Source organism: Pelodiscus sinensis, chromosome 1, assembly GCF_052426305.1.
Source record: "Pelodiscus sinensis isolate ZL-2025 chromosome 1, ASM5242630v1, whole genome shotgun sequence".
NCBI lineage: Eukaryota > Metazoa > Chordata > Testudines > Trionychidae > Pelodiscus > Pelodiscus sinensis.
Genome location: NC_143052.1, coordinates 144,828,246 through 144,848,983, shown reverse-complemented (window position 1 = coordinate 144,848,983; position 20,738 = coordinate 144,828,246). Strand labels below are relative to the sequence as shown.

At 44.5% G+C, this 20,738-nt stretch overlaps 1 protein-coding gene and 1 pseudogene across 4 annotated transcripts in view; one reads left to right on the top strand and one right to left on the bottom strand.

The window, feature by feature from the left end:
* Nucleotides 1-20,738, bottom strand: part of MAN1A2 (mannosidase alpha class 1A member 2) — a 234,973-nt gene that overhangs the window by 84,636 nt on the left and 129,599 nt on the right. For all 4 annotated transcript variants that reach the window (XM_006135741.5, XM_075904629.2, XM_089772094.1 and 1 more), the window contains 2 exons: nt 19,830-19,948; nt 14,715-14,795 (listed from right to left, as the gene is read on the bottom strand). In XM_006135741.5, coding sequence (XP_006135803.3) covers nt 14,715-14,795; nt 19,830-19,948 — 200 coding nt within the window. The remainder of the gene's footprint in view (nt 1-14,714; nt 14,796-19,829; nt 19,949-20,738) is intronic.
* LOC102454189 (signal peptide peptidase-like 2B pseudogene) lies at nt 9,879-11,799 on the top strand (annotated as a pseudogene).

Sequence of the window (20,738 nt, the reverse complement as noted above, 5' to 3'; positions counted from 1 at the left end):
GTGGGATTAAAGCTGCAATTACTTGTGACTATATTTTTCTCTCATGATAAATAGCAATTAATTTCTGTAATCATTTGACAGCCCTAATGTAAATGAATTCTCATTGTTTTTCAAATCTGTAGATGGAGAAATTGTATTCCTTTATTTAGGGTGAGGTAACTCCTGTTTCGCTGGAAAACTCATTTTAAGAATTATAATTTCAGTATATGTCCATAATTTTGCATCAGTTGCTTGCATCTATATTACATAATGATACTAATAATCAGTCACAAGCTTTCCAATGACATATTATATGACACCTTTTAGAGACAGATTATGATAACATAAGTTGGGGTACACTGGGCTGGGCAGGTCAGTAGAAACTCATTGCTAGATACCAAGTTGCCTTTGCACTGTGTCACAATTCCCGTTCGACCTTTCTTCTGACACACTAAACACCGCAAGCTCCTCAAGTCTCCTCACAGAAGATAGGCCCTCCATTCCTCTGACCATGGTAGTATCTCTTCTCTGTACTTGCTCCAGGTTGAATTCCCCTTTCTTGAACATGAGTGCCCAGACTTGCAAGACCTCCAAATAAGGTCTCACCTGGCGCCTTGTACAATACATTTGATTAATGCTTCTCTTGCTATAGAGGAAATGTCCTGCCTATTACATTCTAGGATGGCAATTGCCTGTTTTCATAGCCACAACACATGAGGAATTGCTCAGAATCTGTGAACTGACAACTCCGGCCAGCCCACACACTTCTTTTCCCACAGAGGTCAAAGTGTCTGTGTCGCCAGTTCCAAATGCTCTCTTTGGAAATATCACAGTCATCTGCACGGGGTCAGAAAGCAGCCACTTGCTCCTTCCTCCCCGCTGATTCTACCTCTTGAGGCTAGTAAAACAGATTTTCTCAAACATAATCCCAGGCCTGCCTACCAAACATCATTTCCTACCCCTCTGTAGCTTCCTGTCCCCCCACTTCCTACTCCTCCTAGTCATGTGCCCCCAGCTCCTGCCAAATCCCCACAATAAAACAAAACAATGTGGTAGACGGACCACTGACTATTCCGCTGTACTCATGGCAAACATCCCCATAAAATGACAAGTTAATGCCAGATGCAACTCATAGCAAGAAAGTGCAACAGAATTTCACCATCACTTTGGCAGCTCTTGTATGAGATGTGACAAAGGAAACAGAAGACACTGCCAAAGTGCTACCCTGTTCCAGATACTTTTAGGTTCTGAAACAATCCCTTGTTTAAGTGGTGTAGCCAGAAGGGTCCGCTTGGGGGGCAGAGGTGCAACTTTGAGCATGGGATAATGATGTGAACAAGAGTTAAGCCCCAGCATACAGGCCCCACTCCTTGGCTAGACCGCTGGGTAGATCAGGGTCAGCCCCCATGCCCGTTCCCTCGCAGGAGCGCCAGACAGAGCCCCCCTGCCCCAAATCTGCTCCCCAGCTGCAGTGCCAAGCGGAGCTGGGTTAAGCTCTGTGCTCCATCCTGTTCCCTGGCTACTGAACAGTGAGCTACTGAACTCTATTCCTATAAGGCATGTTTTCCACTCCTATAAATAAAGCACACCTTTTTTAACAGCCAGGGTAGTTAAACACTGGAACACTTTACCAAGGGTTGTGGTGCATTTCTTCCACCACTGGCAATTTTTCAAGCAAGATTGGGTGTTTTTCTAACAGATCTACTCTGGCAATTATTTGGGGGAAATTCTATGGCCTATGGTTTACAGGAAGTCAGATAAAGTGATCACAGAGGTCCCTTCTGACGTTGCAATATATAAATCCTTCTCAAGACTGCTCTGAATCCTCTCCAATTTATTAGCATGCTTCTTGAATTATGGATGCCTAAACTTGGCACAGTATTTTTGTAGCAGCTCCACCATTATCATGCACAGAGGTAATAGAATTTCACTACTTTTATTCAATATTCTCATTTATGAGAAATCAAGTACATATAAAGTGGATAAGGACTGGCATTACAATCTGTACTTGTTTGTGTGCATGTGTGCCAGGGGTCTGACATTTATGAAAAAATGTGAGATTGCCACTCGAGAGATGTCACATCAGAAAGTAAAAGAGCTCTCATGACCACTGAAGAACATAGAGCTCATTTCTCGGTAATACTGTGAAATCTAAGCTTTACAGGCAGTCCCCGGGTTACATGGATCCGACTTACATCGGATCCCTACTTACAAACGGGGTGAGGCAACCCCGCACTAGCTGCTTCCCCCTAGCAGACCAGGGAGACGCGAAGCTAGAACCCGCCCCCAGCAGACCAGGGAGACGCAGAGCGGCTTTTCTCAGCAGACACCTCAGCTTGAGAATAAAGGACTGAGGGAAGTGAGGTGTGGGAGAATAAAACTGAGCTCTGGAGAAATGTTTGGCTAGAGTTTCCCCTACAATATGTACCAGTTCCGACTTACATACAAATTCAACTTAAGAACAAACCTACAGTCCCTATCTTGTACGTAACCCGGGGACTGCCTGTATTTGATGAAATACCCAAAATGTGATTCCCTCCTCTTTATGTCAGCTTTTTGGCAAAATATTGGTACAGATAAGCCCCTTCTAAAGAAAGCCAGGCCTGCTGTCTGCAAACAGTTCACGAAGCATACTGTTTCACTGACAGAAGGGCTGCATTTTACATATTCAAGTTAGTTTTAGGACAAAAAGGTTTAGTGGCATGCATCACTATAAGCTTTGTTAACGAACCTGAATAAAAAAGACACTGCACATCAATCTTCTGGAAAAGGATTATTTTGATTATCTTTGAATAGCCTATCACTTGTTCCACAGCCCTGTTCCTTTATTCTCAATGACAGCTTTCAGAGTGGATTTATCCACATGAATTTTATTATCGTCTCACCCAGAAAAAGATGCCACTTTGATGATGGTTATCAAAATGAGAAAAGAATCACATAAAATAACTATTTTATATTTGAGGCCTGCAAAGGTAAATACAATAAATAATTGGGCTCTTTTATGCTCTGCATAGTTAATATAAGTAGTCCAGAGAAAGTAAAACAATAAATCATCCCTTTTATGATGTTAATTAAAAAAGCAGATGACAATACTTTGTTAGGGTTGCATATAACCCTTATCCTCCTACATTTATGCAAATACCATTACAATCAATTTTGCTTTGTTATTTTTACATAATATGTTTTTCAAACATAGCAGTATGCTATGGTATAAAATACATATGACACAAGCCTGAAATTATATGAAAAGACTGACTAGTACCAGAGTTCTATTATTCCAGGGCATTTTTTAGTATTTTACTTGTTTGATGCTGCTGGGGAATCCTTTATTCACTCTTAGCGAACAAATTTGGAGTTTATATGATCCACAAAGTTCTCCCTTGAAAGAAAGAAAAAAATTCTAGGTTGAGGGGGTTAGTGTGAACTAGGGATATGAATGTGTAGTCGAATACATGATTAACCAATATGCTTGGACTTAATGGTTAATTCTATTGACAACACACATGCCCTCCTCCCCTCCTTGCTGTAACAGAGGCAGCAAGGGCAGAGACAGGAGGTGGTGCCCATGGGGAGCCAGCGTTTAAGCCAGCTCCACACAAGCACCGGATCCCACAGACCTGCCTACTACCCCCATCCTCCGCTGCTGCCTCTGATAGACAGGCAGCAGCATGGAGGGTGACGTGGGCAGGGAGGAGCCGATACATCTCCATATGTGCCGGCACCAAGAAACTTCCCCCTCCCCCCCCGCCGCTGTTGTGGAGCAGTATCTGTCCACAGCAGGCCTAGGCTCACCATAAACAGAGGCTGCTTCATGGGATGCTGACAGACCCTATCTGCGGGGAAGTCAGGCCACCCACAGACAGGAGTTGCTGTTGCCTCTGATACAGAGGCAGCAGCAAGGAGTGTCGGGGGGCTCCCCAAGAGTGGGGCCAGGAGCGCACTAGCTGCTGCCCCACCTCCCAAAGACTTTCAAATAAACATGTAACTGCTAAGATTTGATGCAGTTACACAATTATTAAATAAATCAATAGCTAACATCCTTAGTGTGAGCAGTGTTTCTCTCTCAGGACAACTATCATAGAATCATAGAATACTAGGACTGGAAGGGACCTAGAGAGGTCATACAGTCCAGTCCCCTGCTCTCATGGCAGGACCAAATACTGTCTAGACCAGTGGTCCCCAAACTTTTGAGGTTGTCGGGCGCCAGGGAGCGTGGCCGTTCGCCCACCGGGCGCCAGGGGGCGGGGACACTTGCGCGCCCGGGGGCGGCCCCCCCCATAGCCGCATGCCCGGGGGCGCCCCCCCCATAGCCGCTTGCCCGGGGGCGGCCCCCCCCATAGCCGCTTGTCCGGGGCCGGGGCCCCCCCATAGCCACGTGCCCGGGAGGCCGGGGCCCCCCCCTGCAAGAACCCCGGAAGCGCCGCGCGCCCAGGGCCGGCGCTTCCCCCTCCTCCCTGCAAGCGCCGCGCGCCCGGGCCGACGCTCCCCGCAAGCGCCACGCCATGTGCCCGGGGCCAGGCCAGCCCCGAGCACCTGGCGGGCGCATGCAAGTGCCCCCGCGGGCGCCATGGCCCCCCGCGGGCACCGTGTTGGGGACCACGGGTCTAGACCATCCCTGATAGACATTTATCTAACCTACTGTTAAATATCTCCAGAGATGGGGATTCCACAATCTCCCTGGGCAATTTATTCCACTGTTTGACTACCCTGACAGTTAGGAACTTTTTCCTAATGTCCAACCTAAACCCCCCTTGCTGCAGTTTAAGCCCATTGCTTCTTGTTCTATCTTCAGAGGCCAAGATGAACAAGTTTTTTTCCCTTCTTCTTATGACACACTTTTAAATACCTGAAAACAGCTATTATGTCCCCCCTCAATCTTCTCTTTTCTAAACTAAACAAACCAAATTCTTTCAGCCTGATTTCATAGGTCATGTTCTCTAGACCTTTAATCATTCTTGTTGCTCTTCTCTAGACCCTTTCCAATTTTCCTACATCTTTTTTGAAATGCAGTGCCCAGAACTGGACACAATACTCCAACTGAGGCCTAACCAGCGCAGAGTAGAGCAGAAGAATGACTTCTCGTGTCTCCCTCACAACACACCTGTTAATGCATCCCAGAATCATGTTTGCTTTTTTTGTAACAGCATCACACTGCTGGCTCATATTCAGCTTGTGGTCCACTATAATCCCTAGATCTCTTTCTTCCGTACTCCTCCCTAGACAGTTGCTTCCCATTCTGTATGTGTGTGTGACAGGGCGCTTGCCCTGCACTGGCCCTTTAAGGGCAGACCCCGGCCTGAACCAGGGCCGGGGAGTTTAGCCCAGCTGAGGCTGTACTAGCCCATTAGGGCCCAGCTGGGCGCCATAATAGAGAATGGGCTGCTGCTGTGGAGAGGAGGCAGTGAGAACCTGGCTGCTGAGGGAGGAGGAGGCTCCCTGGAGCTAGGGCAGGGCTGGGGAGGCCAGGCAGGGCTAGGGGAGCTCTGGCCCGCAAATCCCCAGACTGCAGGGCTTGAAAGAAGGCCCGCTGGAGGAACATCAACCCCCGGAAGGGGGGCTCAGAGACAGACTTGGGCACTGCCGGAGGGCAGTGTGGCGAAGAGGACGCCGCAGCCGGGAGTGAAGAGGGGAGACACCACCCCAGAGAAGGCACCCCACCTGCCAAGGGAGCCAATTCGTGAGGACAGACGGCAGGGGGATACGGTGGTGAGTGCGAACCCCCTCACAGATGGTGGAGAATGTGGGCACGTGCGGTCCCCCCCTGATACAAGGGGGCTACTTTGGTGAACTCGGGCCATTGGGCCTGCTGCCCTGCGACCAAGGGGGCTGGTTTGGACCCGGGACATTACAGAAAGAGATGGACATTTATTGGAGGCCGTGGGTGGCCCAGCCTGCCGAGCAGCAGAAGAGGCTGGTCAGGCCGCTGCAAGGGTGGGCACCCAGACTCCAGGGACACACAGGCGCCAAGGGCTGGGAGCCCGGGCCTGGACTTCCAACTTGTTTCTCCTGCGGACATCGGGGCCACAGGAGGAGGGAGTGCTGCTACTGGGTCAGGGAAAGGAGGTCCCACCCAGATAGGATGGATGGTGGGAGAGTCCCCCCTGTGAAGGCAACAGGGGGGTTACGAAGGTGTTGGGCCTGTGGGGAACCTGGGCACCTAAAGAGGGAGTGCGCCAGGGAGACCTACAGGGCACCGGCTAGCCCGAGAGGAGGGGCTAAGCCACAAAGGGCCTGGCGGGGGGCCAGGACCCATGGGAGGCACAAACAGTGCTTTTATTGCCACGCAGAAGGCCATATTAAAAGGCACTGCCCCCAGGGAGGGGGGCGGATGGCCCAGAAAGAGAGCCAGCGTAAGGCGACTCCCCAGGAGGGAGTGGGGGAGATAAGAGCCTTTAGGAAGGGGAAGGCTGAGGCCCGAAGGCCTAGCGCAAAATGGGGAACCCGCCTCGGGATAGGCAGGGCCTCGGTGGGAACCCAGACTCCAGCTGTGGTCGAGAGGACCACAGTGGGAGTCCAGACCCTGGAAGAGGGGAGTAGGCTGCTCCTGAGAGTGGAGAGTCTGCGGGAAGAGAGGGACACCTTACGGGCCCAGCTAAGGCGTACATTGGGGCGTTAGGGTGCTTCCCTCCTCTTCCCCCCCCCGGGAGAGATACTTAAGGGGGAGGGTGTGTGACAGGGCGCTTGCCCTGCACTGGCCCTTTAAGGGCAGACCCCGGCCTGAACCAGGGCCGGGGAGTTTAGCCCAGCTGAGGCTGTACTAGCCCATTAGGGCCCAGCTGGGCGCCATAATAGAGAATGGGCTGCTGCTGTGGAGAGGAGGCAGTGAGAACCTGGCTGCTGAGGGAGGAGGAGGCTCCCTGGAGCTAGGGCAGGGCTGGGGAGGCCAGGCAGGGCTAGGGGAGCTCTGGCCCGCAAATCCCCAGACTGCAGGGCTTGAAAGAAGGCCCGCTGGAGGAACATCAACCCCCGGAAGGGGGGCTCAGAGACAGACTTGGGCACTGCCGGAGGGCAGTGTGGCGAAGAGGACGCCGCAGCCGGGAGTGAAGAGGGGAGACACCACCCCAGAGAAGGCACCCCACCTGCCAAGGGAGCCAATTCGTGAGGACAGACGGCAGGGGGATACGGTGGTGAGTGCGAACCCCCTCACAGTGTGAAACGGATTTTCCTTCCCAAGTGGAGCTCTTTGCATTTGTCTTTATTAAACTTCATCCTGTTTCCCTCAGACCATTTCTCCAATTTGTCCAGATCATTTTGAATTATGACCCTATCCTCCAGAGCAGTCGCAACCCCTCCCAGCTTGGTATCATTTGCAAACTTAATAAGTGTACTTTCTATGCCAATATCTAAATTGTTGATGAAGATATTGAACAGAGTCGGTCCCAAAACAGACCCCCGTTTAATCCCACTTGTTATACCTTTCCAGCAGGATTGTGAACCGTTAATAACTACTCTCTGAGTACGGTTATCCAGCCAGTTATGCACCCACCTTATAGTAGCCCCATCTAAATTGTATTTGCCTAGTTTATTGATATGAATATCATGCGAGACCGTATCAAACGCCTTACTAAAGTCTAGGTATACCACATCCACCGCTTCTCCCTTATCCACAAGACTCATTATCCTATCAAAGAAAGCTATCAGATTAATTTGACATGATTTGTTCTTTACAAATCCATGCTGGCTGTTCTCTATCACCTTGCCACCTTCCAAGTGTTTACAGATGATTTCCTTAATTACTTGCTCTATTATCTTCCCTGGCACAGAAGGTAAAATAACTGATCTGTAGTTTCCTGGGTTGTTCTTATTTCCCTTTTTATAAATGAGCACTATATTTGCCCTTTTCCAGTCTTCTGGAATCTCTCTTGTCTCCCATGATTTTCCAAAGATGATAGCTCAAATACCTCCTCTATCAGCTCCTTGAGTATTCTAGGATGCATTTCATCAGGCCCTGGTGACTTGCAGGCATCTAACTTTTCTAGGTGATTTTTAACTTGTTCTTTTTTTATTTTATCTTCTAAATCTACTCCCTTCCCACTAGCATTCACTATGTTAGGCATTCCTTCAGACTTCTCGGTGAAGACCGAAACAAACAAGTCAATAAGCATCTCTGCTGTTTCCAAGTTTCCTGTTACTGTTTCTCCCTCCTAACTGACCAGTGGGCCTATCCTGACCTTGGTCTTCCTCTTGCTTCTAATGTATTTATAAAAAGTCTTCTTGTTTCCTTTTATTCACGTAGCTAGTTTGAGCTCATTTTGTGCCTTTCTAATCTTACCCCAACTATTCTTTGCACCAGAGACAAAACAGACTTATTTATGAGTCTGGAAATTCTACATGAAGCTTTTCATTTAATAGTAATTCTGGAAATGTATATTCTGAAAGACTATCTATCTGTAACTTAGCAACACCCCTAAAATACAGTTATAATCAAAGGGGATTACAAAACTGCATTCAATGAAATTTCTAAAGGAAATACCTAGCAAACAATTTTCTAGCAGTTCAGAGCAGCGTATGCCAAAAAATCAAAGAAGGAATTTGTCAAACTGCAGAGGGAGAGGATTGAAGTTTCACGTATTCCATTTCTAGCAAAAAGTTTTTGAGGTTAAAACTCAAAATACAGGTTTAATTAGATAGAAATAGTCCTTGTAGTGATAAAAGAAAGTTATAAATTCTCACATGAACTGAAGGATTAAAACCCTGGGAGACAAGATTTCCCAGGAGAAGTGATGATGAGACAATGGAACAATGGGAACAACTTTCCAATATTTGTCTGCATTATGGAGCAGGACAGTAGACTCATCATAGTTAAGGCTATAACCCAGTTCCCTCATATAACCCCTCTACTTTTCATTTCCCTCTAAAATCTGCAAATAAAGAGTTACCAAGTTGAAAAGGAGGACTGTGCTTCAGTCGCAAATGTAGAAGTTTTCTATCATGTTTAATGCAAATCAAATGAGGGGTTCCTGAACTATGGATCTCCCAGAAATGACTGGCATTCTGTTTGCAAGTTCTTATGCTTTTTTTGTGTGCTCACTCTTAACTAAAAAAAATATATAGGGCACAGGCAAGAATACATCAGTGAACTCCTCTGGAGCTGCACTATGTCCTTCACTGGTTTTAGGAGCACCCAAGTACAGAAAATAACAGATTTGTGGTTCTTTTCTGGAACATCAGCTCCAATTCATCATTTTTAGATCATTGCAACACTAAGGAGAGTTACCACTGCCTGCTAATGAGCCACACAGAGTTCACCAACCAAACCAGATGCAATCAAGAATAGAGCTAATACTGAATCCCATGAGAGTGCTTTAGAGCAGTGTTTCTCAACCTTTTAAAAAATTGTAAGTACCCCCAGTACCTACATTTTTCAGACTTTTTTTTCGACTATTGCAACAACAATTTAATTGTAGCCAGGTGGGAGATGAAATTTTTGGGTGTAAAAAGTACAAAAATAATAAAGCACTGTAAAACTTAAAACAAAAATTCAGTTTTCTCCAAATTTCAGTTGTGTTGATGTACCCCCCAGGCTTCTCTCAAGTACCCCTGAGGGTACTCGTACCATTGGTTGAGAAACACTGCTTTAGACAGTGGCTCTCATCCACAATAGGTGATAGCAAAATTTGTCTCCAAAGGCAGATGATACGACCTGCCATACAACAGGCATAGCAGGACTTGTCTTCATGGGAAGGCCTGTCATAAAACAGGATGGAGACCCCCCTCACTGGGAGGAGGGAGGGGTTTGCTATGTAACAGACAGAGGGCGGGGCTCATCTCCATGGGGCCAAAGTTTATTATGCAATAAGTGGGGGAGTGGATGTCTCACCACAAGGAAAAAAGCTTCCTAGGTGACAGGGAGTGTGGTGAGAGAAGGCACCTGCAACCTGCAGAACCCAGGGAAGAAGATGACAATGCTGGTGTCCTGCTTCCTCCTGCTTCTTATTCCACATGTCCTTGGTCAGCACCTTGGAGTCGTCAGAGTCACCCCAGAGAAGGGAGGAGATTACTGCTTTCTCTTCCCTTCTCACTGGATGCAATCAGTGCAGGATACGAATAGCAAAACCAAATGGCTCCAGCCACATCAGGAACTAACATATGCAACGTTGTGTTGTCTTCCTTCCTCCTTCGGTGAGGATGACTGTGATGGTGGGGGCCACAGCACTAGAATTGCCTCAGTGAGGAAGGGTAATTGCAACTTATTTGAGAATGCCAGACTCCAGAGAATAAATGGAACCCACATTCAATTAATCCTTGGTGGAGATGCCCCAATATCCCTCAGAGGCGGCAGTGGATTGGGCGCCATCTGGGGTCACTGTGAGGAGACCATTATTCCTGTAAAACTACTCAGTGACATGGACATAATCTATTTATTCTTCAAATACTTGGGCAGGCTCTTGGGATACAACATGGGGATCATGTTTGTCCTTGCAGTAGGCACTGTCATCACTGGAGGCTACTGGGCAGGAAATACAGAAAAGAAAAGGCAGCAATACATGAAGTGGAGATGCAAAAATGAAGAAGATTTTGATGATGTAACAATTGACCCTGATGTCCTCTTTATCTGTGCAAGTGTAGTAATATCTTCCTTCATGCTGCTTGCTCTCTACTTCTTCTATGATCACTTAGCGAACATCATGATTGGATGTTTCAGCCTCTACGCATCCCTTGGGCTTTACAGTTGTTTGTCTCCCTGGGTGAACAAACTACCATTTGGAGAATACAAACTCCATTTCCCATATTTTCACAATGGACCACAAGTCAGAACATTTTTCCTGGCAGGATTTTCTGGCTCCATCAGTGTCACATGGATGATCTTCAGAAATGAGGATCAGTGGGCCTGGGTCCTACAAGACTTTCTAGGAATCTCGATCTGCCTCTATGTTCTAAAAACAGTCCGCATGCCTACACTGAAGAACTGCAGTTTGTTTCTAGCTGTTCTTTTGGTCTATGATGTGTTTTTTGTATTTATCACTCCTTTTTTAACCAAGTCTGGGGAGAGCATAATGAAAGTGGCAGCTCTTGGACCATCTGACATTGCCAATCATGAAAAGATCCCCTTTCTGTTGAAAGTTCCGATATTATCCTCTGCATCAACCTTTGATGAAAGCCCCTTTACTATCCTTGGTCTTGGTGACATTGTAATTCCTGGTTTCCTGATAGCCTACTGTCACAGATTTGATGTTCAGAAGCATTCCTCCAGAATCTACTTTGCATCTTCTACTATAGCCTATAGCTATGGTCTCCTGGTGACCTTTGTAGTGTCAGCATTAATGCAAAAGGGTCAGCCAGCTCTCCTCTACTTGGTGCCCTTTACGCTTACCACTAGCCTTGTTATTGCTCTTTTGCGCAAGGAACTCACAATTTTTTGGACAGGCACTGGTTTTACAAACGAATTATCTCGTTCTTCCTCAAGGATAGCTATCAGCTATCCAGATACCCCAAGAGATTCAAATATACAAGTATGTCAACAAGAAAGGGAAGAAAAACTGATCAATTTCACATTCAGTGAAGAACAGCTAGATAACTCCATTCTAGTGACAGAAAAATTGACTAATCTCAACATCTACATTGAACAGAATTCAGACTCCATACTATGTAAAGAAGAACAAATCAATCAACATGATGGCAAGCACAAGAGAGACATTCATAAAGCAGAAAAGAATCAGTTAGACTCTATGACAGAGAAAAAGGATCCAGAGATGTACCCAGAAAACCTCAACATGTAAGTGATGCTGGTTTTGCAATCATTGAAGAGTCCCTGGAAAATGGATCCAAAATGCAGGAACATTCAATCTCAGTGTGGTAATAAACCTATAAAATGTAAATCATCTTTGTGAAAAGCAGTGCTTTATTGTGTATGCATGCAACAGTTTTAACTAGATATTTGTACTATTTTGTTGCTGATGTCAGAAAGTGTCAAAGATATTTTTCAAGCCATTTTATTAATATTATTTTTAAAAGAAAAGGATAATCACAAAGGACAGTACCCACTTTTATATAATTAATTCTAGGTAAGAATGATATCAATGTAAATGAACACACTGAAATAGTGGATTTGTTGTACAACAATGCAACCGTAGCAAACAAAACAGGAATCAATTAATGAAATAATAAAAACACAACTATAAAGTAAAAAGGAAAGTGGGCTACTCAATATGGACACAATATGAAAGAATTTTCACAGGCTATGTCTAGACTACGCTGAAGTTTCGAAAGAAGATATGCAAATTCCAAATTTGCATATCTTCTTCCAATCTCACTTTCACTCTTGAAAGCTCAGCTTTTGAAAGTAGTTGGGATGCAGTTTTTTTTGGCACCCCCCCTTTTTCGAAAAGCCACTCTTCCTCAAAAAATGAGGTTTATGCAGCTTTTTGGAAAGGGGGTAGGGTTGCTGAAAAAAACGCGTCCCAGCTACTTTCACTTTAGAAAGCTCCGCTTTCAAAAGTGAGATCGGAAGAATATATACAAATTCCCACAGAATTTACATATCTTCTTTTGAAACTTCAGCATAGTCTAGACGAGCCATTAAGGTCCAGAAGTATTCATACTACCACACATAAACCAGTCCTTGTTTTCCATGTCAGAGTTCACTATTCAGCTCCCAGACTCATCTCACCCCATCCAAACGTTACCACAATATAAAATATATGGAGATCCACTTTAGTACACTGGAAGTCCAAACATTCAGGGAAGGTTCAGAAGAATATTTTAGTTATATTTAGGAATTTCAATTATGACTATCACCATAGTAACTGTGCCTCACAAACATTAATGAAAATAGGCTGTACCTGGGGTTATTGGCTTCATGAATAATCAATGGTGGTAGTTCTGTATCTTGTATTATGCAGGTCAGACTAAATGATCGTAACGGCCCTAAAATCTATGAATAATCCATATTCCCAGTTTCCTTTATTCCCAGTTTCTGTGCGCCTTAACCACAAAATCATCTTCTCTCCCAGTACAAATCAGATAGAGCAGAAAGTGAATTTGGCCTGATGCACTGAAAGAAACCTCTCTCCTCAAGCTACAGATACTGCAGAGCTCTGCATATATCTCCCCCACCCCCAAGAAAGCCTGGAAAGCATCCGGATGCGACAGATACAGCTACCCAAAATGTTATACAATGTCATTGTTCACCAAACAGGTACTTAATAAAAGTTGTGTGACCCAACAAAGGACTGTTCAAGAATGCGCAATTTTAAGCCAAGAATCCAATGGCAAAAAAGATACATATAAATCAAGTATGTTATTGTATCGTTCTCCCGTAGTACAAAATCCAAATTGGTAAACGTAGAACAAGTTTGACTGGAAGAAGGGATAGTTACAGATTTAATCACTGTTTAAATTATTTGAATTTCTACAGTACTCCATAATCAGGTTCCTCTATCACAAAAATAAGCATAGTTGATGCTAATTTTTCCTCCTATGAGAAATTATCAGCATAATCTCTAAAACCTGAAAAATACCAGGGAGACTACTATCCCATATCTAACGCAGAAAACAAATCTTCTATGAAAGCGTGTTAGCTAACCTGTTTTAAGTAACACATTATGTCAAGCAACTTAGTGCACAGTGTATACATGAACAAGCTATATTTAGAAATGTGCTTTGACCCCCTATACCAGATTAAACACAACTAGCCAACACCTCTTTAAATACAACAACCGTTCTTTTCAGTTAAAGCATGTTAGAAAACATGTTAGTTAATACATTTTCTAAACTTGGCACATTTTCCTACTGTATATTAGGCCTTAAAGGTGGTTGAACTACCATCACCAATAGGTGGGTAAACACCTTCACTCTCCATAGCTGTCAGTGCAACATCTTTTACCAGCACTACATTTGTTTTGATAACAACAACAACAACAACAACAAAACCAGAATAAGACACAGCATATAATCCCCCAAACAGGCAGCAAACAATAATAATTTTCAGACACTACTGACATAGGCAAGTCGTATGCATATGAGTTAACAATAAAAAATGAGAATCAATTCTGAGAATACTGTCCCATATAGCCAAGATACCTATATTTCAAGATACCATGCAGGCTATATAAACAAGTAGCTCTTCCAATCCTAAACTGGATATAGTAGTTTTTCTCAGCAATCTTCATGCGGGGAGGGGGGGAGGGGAGAGGGAGAGAAGAGAGAGAAGTCTAAATGTAACACTGACATAGAAGAGACATAGCTCACAATGACTTCAGTGGGAAATGTACTTGTGGAAAGAGTTTGGTCTTGTGTGTCTCAGTTTTATTCCATTGCTGTAGCAGGATTATGGCTCCCTACACAAATGATACCTGAGAAGACTGTCAAGGGTTTCTGCATTCAGATACCTGTGACTAGTGGGGAACAAGTGGCAGCTGAGAAAAATTCTCTTGAGAAATGTTGAATATCTTGAAACAAGGTATTTATATGTAACAGAGTCTAATAACTAGATAACTAGGGATGAGGTGACCACTTGTGACAACGAAGTTGAAATACCTTGATAAAAAAGCAAACTGTAGAAGGCACAGGTTGTTTCCAAGTCCTGACAACAGGACTTCGGCTAGCCCACAGATACTCTACAATAATTAGCTTTAGACAGAGATTCCATGATCCCTGTAGAGCTGGGTAACAGACCATCCCACTTGCTATATTATCTCAAAATACTGTGAACCCAACAACTCCAAACCTTCCAACTGTGCAGCTTTCATTTGACAGATTACTAATTTTTCCACACTTACTTATTGTTTCCTTACCTCCTGTCCTGACAGGTAATATGCTGCTAGTAAACCACCAATGAAGCGGATATTGACCTCAAAAACAGATACTTCTGAATTCTGGGAAAAGAGAAAGGCAAATGTTTATAAAGCTTCTCTACATAGCAATAAAGGCATCAGAAAAACTATTATTATTAGCGAAGGGATATACACAAATCCAAATGCACACAAGGACTTGTAGTTGCCAATATTTGGATTCACAAGAACAAACTGCTGGCTAATCTTCAGGACACCAGGCACTATGGCTGTCTGCAGCTCCCTCCTTTTGGTCATAACCCTCCTCCAACATTCTTTCAGAGGTGCCTACATCCCACCTACTGCCCACCCACACTGCCGAATGTGCTGCCTCCCATTCTTTCCCTTATACCTCCATCATTGATTGTCAGTATCTGTAGGATATTGAGAACCATGAATACCCCCTTGTCAGTTCCCTAAAAATGGAATTGCCCCATCCTAGTTCAGGATTCCAAGTAAAATGTATAACTTTTAGACCTAAATTAAGAGAGAAAATCCTTGCCGTTCATCCAATCACCCTTGTTTTCTTTGAGACAGCTGCACAAAAAAAGGAAAAAGGTGCAGCAGCATCAGGAGGGGAGCCAAAGGGAGGCTTTCCCCTTAGTTTGGGAGATGCCTCCCTTCCCCACGCTATACCTCCCAGACACCAGGAAGGGCCTGAGGCTGGGGTTCTCTCTGGTGCCATGCACCCCAGCAAGGGGAGGAAACTTTGCGCACTCCCCACCCCCCGAGTCAATCAGGGCCTGAGCGCACGAAGTTGCTCTCTCCCTGTCCCACTCTGCCAAGGGTGCATGGTTCCCTCCTGGCAGGGTAGGGAGAGACACACTTTGCGCACTCCCCCACCCCCAGGTCCTGATTGGCTTGGGGGCGGGGGGAGCATGCGAAGTCTCCTCCCCCCGCCGGGGAACACAGTTCCCTCTGGTGCCACACACTCTTGGAGGGGAGAGGAGACTTCATGCACTCCCCTGTCCCCAGGCCTCGACTAGCCTGGGGGCAGGGGAGCAGCAAGGCAGCCACAGGCTGGATCCAGCCCATGGAGGCCTCTTTGCCAACTCCTGCTCTAATGAGAACAGAACTATTTCTCTTGTTTAGCATTTTCATCTTCATACTATATATTACAGAAATGTGCATCTCCGTGAATCCATTAGTTAAAAAATTCCTCCAAAATGTTAAGAGCTAGGGCCACCAAATTTGGTAGGCAGCTTCCTCTTATCATAACTTTTAAAGCAAGGTAAGAGTTTGGTCGTGCCAGGACAATTGGATGTGCCCAGAATTTGATTGTTTCTCATAAAATGGAAAGGGTAGGAGGGACAGGTAGATTGACCACAGGGGGACAGTAACAGGCCAGAGATGGGGACCAGAAAAACTATAACCCCATTGGGCCAGCAGGAATGGAGAAAGGGACAGCTATCTACTATACATTTCAGAGAGTTTGTCTGTTTGTGTGTCTGTGCCCCCCCCCCAGCTGGGGGGCATGCATCCCTCCCCTGGTTGTGCCCACTGCAGCAGCCATGGACACACACTCCTCACCTGGGCCCAAATTGCTGCAATAAGAGAAGGCTGAGGGTATCCTCTCTCTCCCCAGGGCAGCCTGCGTACTGAACCCCTCATCCCTAGCCCCAACCCAGAACAATGATTTAAATGAAGAAAAACTAAACTTATGTAGTTAAGGACCCAAGCAGCACCACATAAAGCTTCTAGTGTTCTCCATATGAACAGAATTTCCTAAACCAAAGGAGCTGTAGCCAAGCTAGTATATCATTCTGTTGAATATGAAATTACATATAAACTGAAGCCACATAAAGGATCATTTTGGTTTAATGGTTAAAAAAAATTTCCAGGTGTTGTTAACTGTGGGATCCTAATCCAAAAAGGATGTGGGGATGGGATCACAAGGTTACTGTAGGAGAGTTACAGTATTCCCACCCTTACTGCTGGCTGTGGTGCTGTCTTCATAGCTGGGCAGCTGAAGAGCAGCAGCAGCAGGCCAGAAGCCCAGCTCTAAAGGTGGAGCCAATGATAGCAGTAGCCCTGAAGTAAAGCTGGCATACTATGGTACTGCCACCCTTACTTCTGCACTGCTGCTGGTAGAGTACTGCCTTCGGAGCTAGGCGCCTGGCCAGCAATCTCTGCCACTTTCTAGCCACACTGTGCTGAAGGCAGAGAAGAAGTAAGGGTGGCAACCTTACAATCCCCTTGCAACTGCCTTTTGGGTTGGGATCTTCAGTTTGAGAAATGCAGCCCTGGATTTGGTAGGGTCCTACGTATGTGATGTCTATTATGTGTGATGCCATCCTGCTTGATGCTCCTGTTTTGTTTCCTGTTCTAGGTCAAGGCTCTATGTGTGCAGTTATTTAGGGCACACCGCTATATATCTATTTGGACTGTTTATCTTATATGTACAGACTGACCTAACCAGTTTGTGGTTATTGCATGTTCTGTTTGACAATATTCCTGTGTATTTTGCTTTGATGTGGTTTTGGGTTTGGGGATTTTTTTATTGACTACTATTCTGGGGTGCATCGGAGTGTAACACTGCAGTGATGAATGTTTCTATTTTGCAACCCATGACACCTGGAGCACATCTTTCAGCTGATGATAATTTGGATGTTTTGAAACTATGTGCTAATTGTGGAACTCTTCAGTGCTACAAGGTTACCTTTGCTACAGAGGTACTTAGGCCATGATCACACTGATATTTATGATGGGCTCCAAGAGTCCAAGTCCTCCTTAGATGCAGATGAGTGGTACCTTAATGAACATTTCAGCACCAAAGAGTCTGTTCTGCTTAAGGAGGAAAATGTTTTTTGAAACTTGCCAGCAGCCCAACAAAACCAGATGTGCATTGGCACATCATCTGTGAAGGACAGCTCAGGAATATGAATGTCAAGGCATGATGATGACTGTGGTCAGGGCATTTATGCGATTGGCATAGCCCGTGACTGCATGGATGAATGGTTACTTGCTGAAGATAATCAGAACTCTAACTTTTTTTGCTACAATTGCTAAGAGTGAGGCATTTGAAAGGGCTTGGGCTAAAAGAGGTTCTATATCTCCGACTGCTCCTACTATTATGTCGGCACTTTAACAGTCAGTTGCTCCTTTTATTTACATAACCCACAATAATACAATGCTACCTACTCCTGCTCTGTGGCCTCAGCAGTGAAAGCTGCCGTCTCACTTTCTGGAGTGGTAATCTGACCAGCTACAACTATGGGTGCTGGGCTTATGGGAAGAAAGGACATTTTAAGTTAACATGTGCATATACAGGTTCATGAAGACAGGAGGCCTGCAGCACATACGGTGAACATGAAGCCCTTCGAGACCACCTTCTTCTCCCCCGACCTTTGTCTGGGGCAGACTGACAGTAGAAACCTGATATGGAAACAAAGGCCTCAATGGTTCCCCACATACAGTGATGCTGCCAGGGAACTGTAGCTGGACTCAGAAAGGACCTAGAAAGGATATTCTCATAGATCACAGCAGAAAATTGCAGTGGATTTTACTGGGCCTTGGTTGCACCACACTGACCGTTTCAAACTCTTACTCATAATTCTTAATTATGAATAATGCATTCATAATATCACAGGGCACCCCCAGAAGAGCTACTTTCCTGACTAACCACTTTATTTACTGTGTTCGGCTTACCAGAGAGTCTTGTTTTAGATAACAGGACATCTTATGTACCAAAAGAGTTTGAAGGCTTTCTGATGAGAACTGGTACATGCAATCTTTCCACTATCTCATTTCACTCACATATATAGAAGCTTTACAAAGTTGTACAGCCTTTACAAAGCTCTGTATATGCCAAGGAAACGAGACAGTGAAAAGATTGCACAAGACTGTCAAGTAATGTGTAGCTTACATATTAGCGCAACACTCAGCTATACCCTTGCAACTAAGCCCTGGTTATATATTATAGTTGGAGTACACTCCATGTAAGTACTGGAGTAACCCCATTCTATCACTTCTTCAGGCAACCTAGTAGGACCAAGTTGTTTATAATGCCAGAAAAGGATCACTCCACTCCTTCCCTGTCCGTGAAGCTAAGTGATGTGATTAGGAAATACATGAGTTGCAACAAGCGTAAAGACTCCAGGCATTCTATCCTGGTCAAGCAGTGTATGTTAGTTGGGGATCTGGAAGCATTTTGAGTGCTTCTGGTGTGATCTCCTGGGCTACTAGCCAAGGAGTACATCAAATGCATTTACCACAGTTCACCAGCAAGACATACTGCTTACTGATAGAGGAATACATACGAAAGAGGATGCACCTTCTGAGCATAATGGTGTCACGTAGCCAACTGGGAAAGTTGTACCACAGCAATAGCACCTACATGGTGAGCTGAATCAGCGGTACAGCCTATAGCCCTACTTGATGCTTCCCACTGAGCACTGCTGAACTTTTGAGGAGAAAGGAGAGAGAGTTTGTGTATGTATGTTCTATTCAGGAACCCTTGATATATATCTACTGTTCAGAATGTTATGTTTTGTTCCAACTGTCACTGACCTCACCAGTTCTTGATTATTACATGTCTGATTGACAACCCACATGTGAGTCTTCTTTTCAGTTGCTGTTTTGTGGTTTTGGATTGTTATTCCAAGGTGTATCAGAATATATGCATAATAAACAATTGAACTGAAATATTGTAAGTAGTTTATGCACCACCATTTGAAAAGTAAAATGCCTTCTTCCACAACTGAATACTCCGCTGGCTGTTGAAATGTGTTTATAATTTGATCTCTATTGGGGATAACTTTGTACTTATTTCTTCTGCAGAGATTTTAATGCTTCTCATGGAACATATAAGTATTATCCATGTTTTGGCAATCACTCTAACGTTCAAAAACATATTACATAGAAAGACATCCTTATTAGAGGGCCACAGACATTCATTTTTCAAAACGCAAAAAATAAAAGAAGTCCTTTGAAGTTTAGCCATAAACCTGAATTTCATGTTTTCCAAATAAATGTTTTTTGTCTCCTCAACCAGTTTTTTTTCGGTAGGGAAGATTACGATGTGTTTTCTCAAAACACTTTTAAAAGGACCAGTGAAATGCGAGGAGATGTTCTACTCACCACACTAAAATCAAGGTGTTTGTCAATCCAGTCTTGTCCTTCTCTGAATTCATCATGAAGCCCCATGATATAGAGAGTATCCAAAGCATCCACTATGGTAGCACCCATTTGCGAATTTCCTAAGGGCAAAAAATAAGATTTTTATTACAACTGATTATTTCATCAGAAAAAAATGTAAAAGAGAAAAATAAATAGTCAAAGTAGTCTAGACCTTGACCAGTGATGAGGCGATGGTACTAGGAGGCAATCTCAGTCAGACAGAAGTTAAAAGCAGCTTGAAAGCACATCCTTCCTCTTGTGTGGAGCTCAGGTTCATTGCTAAAGGCTACACTTTTGGGTTTTGGGAGAAATGGGAGAAGGAAACTTGAAAAAGACCATTTTTATCTGATTTGCTCACCAGAATATGAACAACCATACTCTCAGGCAGCTATAAGAACTGTAAGGACATTCAACTTCAAATACCTGTCACAGGATTCTTGGACAGGACTGGGGAAAGAGTTTGACTGAAGGAGCTACAGTAACTCCAAGTAGCTGTAGTAATTTTTGCCCATCCTGACAAACAGTGGAGGAATTAGACTGAATTTTGCAAAGTGATGTTAGTTAGTTGCTGTCAACTATTATCATTGTGTCATATTCCAAACAAAAGCCTATACTAAGATGCAGTTAAGGTTCCAGATATGTACCCGTATCCTGTAGTGATCCTGTGCAATAAGTATATAATTATGATTAAAGCATTTTGCGCTTCTAGTCCCAGATCAGACTGAGGTGATTTTTAAAGACACATTCAATCTTTATTTTCCCTCTTTCTTATGGAATCACTTCAAGGGAGAGACAAGGTTTGGGTGTTTGTGATTGTGTGTATAAGCCTCACAGTAAGGAACTAAAATGGTTAACAAGCAACTCTGGGCC